The 3,967-nt window shown below is 38.0% G+C and overlaps 1 protein-coding gene across 1 annotated transcript; it reads right to left on the bottom strand.

Moving 5' to 3' along the window:
* Positions 1–202: 202 nt before the first annotated feature.
* On the bottom strand, positions 203–3,425 carry LOC112703515 (uncharacterized). The gene is made up of 4 exons (XM_025754990.2): positions 3,182–3,425; positions 1,735–1,814; positions 1,499–1,637; positions 203–1,019 (listed from the first exon to the last, which is right to left on the bottom strand). The coding sequence occupies exons 1-4, from the start codon at positions 3,191–3,193 to the stop codon at positions 339–341; spliced, it is 912 nt and encodes a 303-aa protein (XP_025610775.1). The 5' UTR covers positions 3,194–3,425; the 3' UTR covers positions 203–338.
* Between the last annotated feature and the right edge of the window lie 542 nt (positions 3,426–3,967).

A 3,967-nucleotide genomic window follows, 5' to 3' on the forward strand; every position in this document is an offset into this window, starting at 1 on the left:
TTGGTCCCTTTTTTTATGTACTTCCTGAATAGTGTCAAAACATTCCTACACAATTTTAGATTATATACATAAGCACTTTGTTAAATACAAAATTTAAGGTTATTTTGTTGGCCGACATTACTGACAAACTAATGTTAAAAAATGGCCATCCAGGGATAAAAATCAAGAATTTTGGTACTAGGCGGAAAGACACTCCATGATGTACATAACTTGAATTAATTCATTCTTAACCGTGGCCATCAAACCTATTGCAAAGGCAGAATGACAAAACAACAATTAATCCATTCCTTATGGCAACAATGAATGACAACTTGTTTCTCATTACAAGTTTTACTTGCTCATTTCGTTGCCTTTGACAGCCTGGGAGATCTTCTAACTGGACAAGTACTGGTTTCTTTGAGTGACGTGAGACTTTTTTTCGAATATTTTCTATTGTGACTAACATATTCCTCCTTGCAGTCACCCAATGATTGTGTTGCTCTGATTTTTGTTGTGGAAACTGGAGATCCAACCATGCTTTTCCCAGAATGAACTTTACATGGAATCCGGTCAAACACACCTGTCAAAGATCGGTCGCTGTTTGGATTTCCAACTTGGCTTACAGGTGCAGCTACTAAGACTCCATTTTCACAATCGTCCCTAGTGTCAACAAGTGACTGAGACGATTTAAGACTTACAGAATTGTCCTCGCGTTCACCCTCCACAGTTTTCTTGCTATTGCTGCATTCCACACTATTTTTTGATACAGATTGCTTCAAAACATTGCCGATTGAATTCTCTGGTTCATTGCAGATATTCGTTTTTGCTTTCAGAATTCCATCATTGGACGATGAAAAATCATGTCTCTCTGCTGAACGATTATCATGAATGGAAAATGGGATAGCATCAACAGCCCTCTTGCGTGAACAAGCATTTGGCTCATGAAATCCAGTATCCCCATTGACACATTTAGCTCCAAAACTATGAGCAGTGTACTTTTGCCAATCGTCTGGAAATCCCAACAAGAAGTCTTCGCATACCTGTTTAAAGAGATTTAGCAGCAAACACTAACATTAAGACATTGGATATCTGGTTAATTACGAGAGTTCTAATCCTAGCAGTTGACTATGGAGGTAGGTAGAGCATCTTATATACATTTTGAATTTGAGTATAATTTTATAAAGTAACCAACTATCTCGAACCAACTCTAAGTAATGCTCTGCTGTTTTGTACTTTCTTTCTGTGTTCTTGAGTTTTGTACTAATAAACAGATTGTCAATTACAATTTAGAATAGGCTCCCTTGATTCTTTTTATATATCTGCTTGTGCCATCAACTTGGAAGGTTGTTAGTCAAAGCATTGGTTTTGTGCACTAGATTATGAGACTAGACTAATTTGTTGTTGTTGCTATTGGAGCAAGGTGGGGTGCACAAGTTGCATTTGCACGAGTGAAGTGATTCAATTCACCTATGGTAATCAAAAACCGAAACAGATAGGAATATGAATATGGACATAGTACCTTGCGTGGGAAGCCATTCTGAGACGAGCGAGAGCTGTTAATTAAACTACTTAAGTGAAGAGTGACTCCGTCTTCAGTCTCCAAGACATTCGCCTCGTGCCTCTTTGCAATCACTGTCGATAAGAGCATTCTCTCTCTCCTATAGAATGGAAAAGAACAAGGGAAATGTAATGTAAAGTTCAAAACAAACATAGAAGAATCAAATGAAGAAATAAGATTAATTGATTGATTCTTACAGGCCATAAGCAATGCCACCAACCGCTAAGCCCTGGAGTGGAAGGCAAGGCTTGGCAAGCCACCAATCGGATAGGAAAACCTGTGCAGAAGAGAAGAGAGGAGTTATTCTGTACTACTAATATTGGAATTTGAAGGAACAGAAGAGAAAGGGGATAATAACTTTTATATACATATTTTAAGGGGGAGAGGTGACGCTCGTGACTGAAGAGAGGTGCTGTAGACATTGAGTGAGTGATCGCACAGTGAGGTGACAACAAATCTATTTCAGATTCTAGAGCACCCACGTGTGGTAGGGGTGGAAACAGACCAAGTACTTTTGGCTGGAAGAGTGTTGAGAGATCCGGCAACAAAAATTAAGCATGTTGAATGTTTTATCAGGAGAGGAAAAACAATATCACTGCACCAAGATGAAAATACTACATAAGAAACAAGAAAATTATATGAATCAACAACCTCCTTGAAGGTCGAAAATGTACGGCCTTCTACAGCTGTTAATAGCCTGATGAGGCAGCACAAATGAACATAGAGGCAAGCACAAAAAGGGAGAAAGTGACAAGCTACAATCTAAATGAGGAATTTAGTTACTGGTGATCTGGGATGTGGACAGGAAAAGCGGCAGCAGTGAGCGTTGACTTGGGGCAGAGAGCAGCAATCTTGGGCAACGCAGAAGAGAGAATGAATATGGTAGAGACAACGGTAATGGAAAGAGTGACTAATAGTGCTGCAGCTGAGGATGACAGGATTAGGGTTCCAAAGATTAAAAATAGGAAATAATATAAAGTTATTAGTATAGTAAATATTGGAGAAAAGGGAATTTATCATGTAATGCAGCAGAACAATAGCATGTCTAAAAACCACACTGCAAAATAGTACATAGACTCAACACTTCGAACATAAGCAAAATGATATTGAAAACAAACTTGGAAGACAATTTATATTCAAAAGAAGAAAAGAAAATCAAGTCTGGAACAAATAAAAATTAATGCAGTGTATACAATCAAAAGGAAGCAATGAGAGTTTATAAAAACAGAACGTTACGAAAGAAGACCAATGCTTCACCGAAACTAAAGAAAGCATTATTTAAAGATATAAAAAGAAATTCGTCATAAACCAAAGAGGGTTTATAAAAATAGGAAACAAAAGAACAAACCAATCCGCTAAATCAACACTAAAAGAATAATCTAAAAACTGAAACCAGTGAGTTACGAAACGCAGAAATCAATGTGATAAAGCATAGAATAATTCCTTTATAGCAAAACAATGGACTAGACAGTAGATACTCATTTACGACGCGCTGAAAGGAAATTAGAACAGCACAAATTAGAACACCAAAATAAATAATCAAAAAATAGCAACCACAAAAGTTAGATGAACCAGTCCCACAAATTATCAAAACAGCAAAGTATAAAAAAAAAATAATAAAGTTAGAACAGAACCAAAGATTACTTGAGGCTCCATTTCAGATGCAGAGACTGCGCCGACGTAAGCTGTGGGGCTGGAGGGCGGAAACGAGGACTGATCGGAGGGAAACGGCAGGGCTGGACGGCTGCGAACGGAAGGAAGGAAGGCGCTGCAAAATACGAACGGAAGGGAAGGCGACGGGGCTGTGTGGCTGGACGAGTGCCAACGGAGGAAAGGAGAGTGGAGAGGCGCGGCCTCTGGCAGGGCTGTGACGGAGGGGACTGTGAGGGGGGGGGGGCTGAGTGTGGACTGTGGAGAGTGATGCCCAAGGGGGGGGGGGGGGGGGGGGGGGGGGGGGCTGAGTGTGGACTGTGGAGAGTGATGCCCAAGGGCGACGCTAAGTTTGTGAGAGCAAGGTTTAGTGAGTTGGGATTGCGATTTTTTATTTAAATAAATGTTTTATTGACTGAAATAAAATATTTTAAAAATTATTACTAAAAAACAGAATTATTTAGATCGTTTACCATAAGATAAACTTCTATATATCTTATTTATACTATAAATGAAATATACACATGTCACATGCAGTATAAACGAGATAAATAATTTTACGTATTTTTGTAATAATTTTTAAAATAATTTATTTTAATAAATAAAATATTTATTTAATTTATTTTCGGTTCATTCTAGATGCAGGTGTTTCTAAATTCGAATTTATATTATACGATGATTTCGCTTTAATAATATTTTCGATTCATTTGCAGTCCAGATGTGTTGTCGATGAATAATTTGTTCTAATTGTTTGAATGACTTTCAAGACAAATTGAATAA

The sequence above is a fragment of the Arachis hypogaea genome, chromosome 7 (genome assembly GCF_003086295.3).
Source record: "Arachis hypogaea cultivar Tifrunner chromosome 7, arahy.Tifrunner.gnm2.J5K5, whole genome shotgun sequence".
Lineage (NCBI taxonomy): Eukaryota > Viridiplantae > Streptophyta > Magnoliopsida > Fabales > Fabaceae > Arachis > Arachis hypogaea.

Coding starts and splice junctions, on each gene's coding strand:
- LOC112703515 (XM_025754990.2), bottom strand. Junction 1,638..1,734: donor GGTGGCATTGCTTATGGCCT/GTAAGAATCAAT, acceptor TCCATTCTATAG/GAGAGAGAGAATGCTCTTAT. Junction 1,020..1,498: donor AGAATGGCTTCCCACGCAAG/GTACTATGTCCA, acceptor CTCTTTAAACAG/GTATGCGAAGACTTCTTGTT.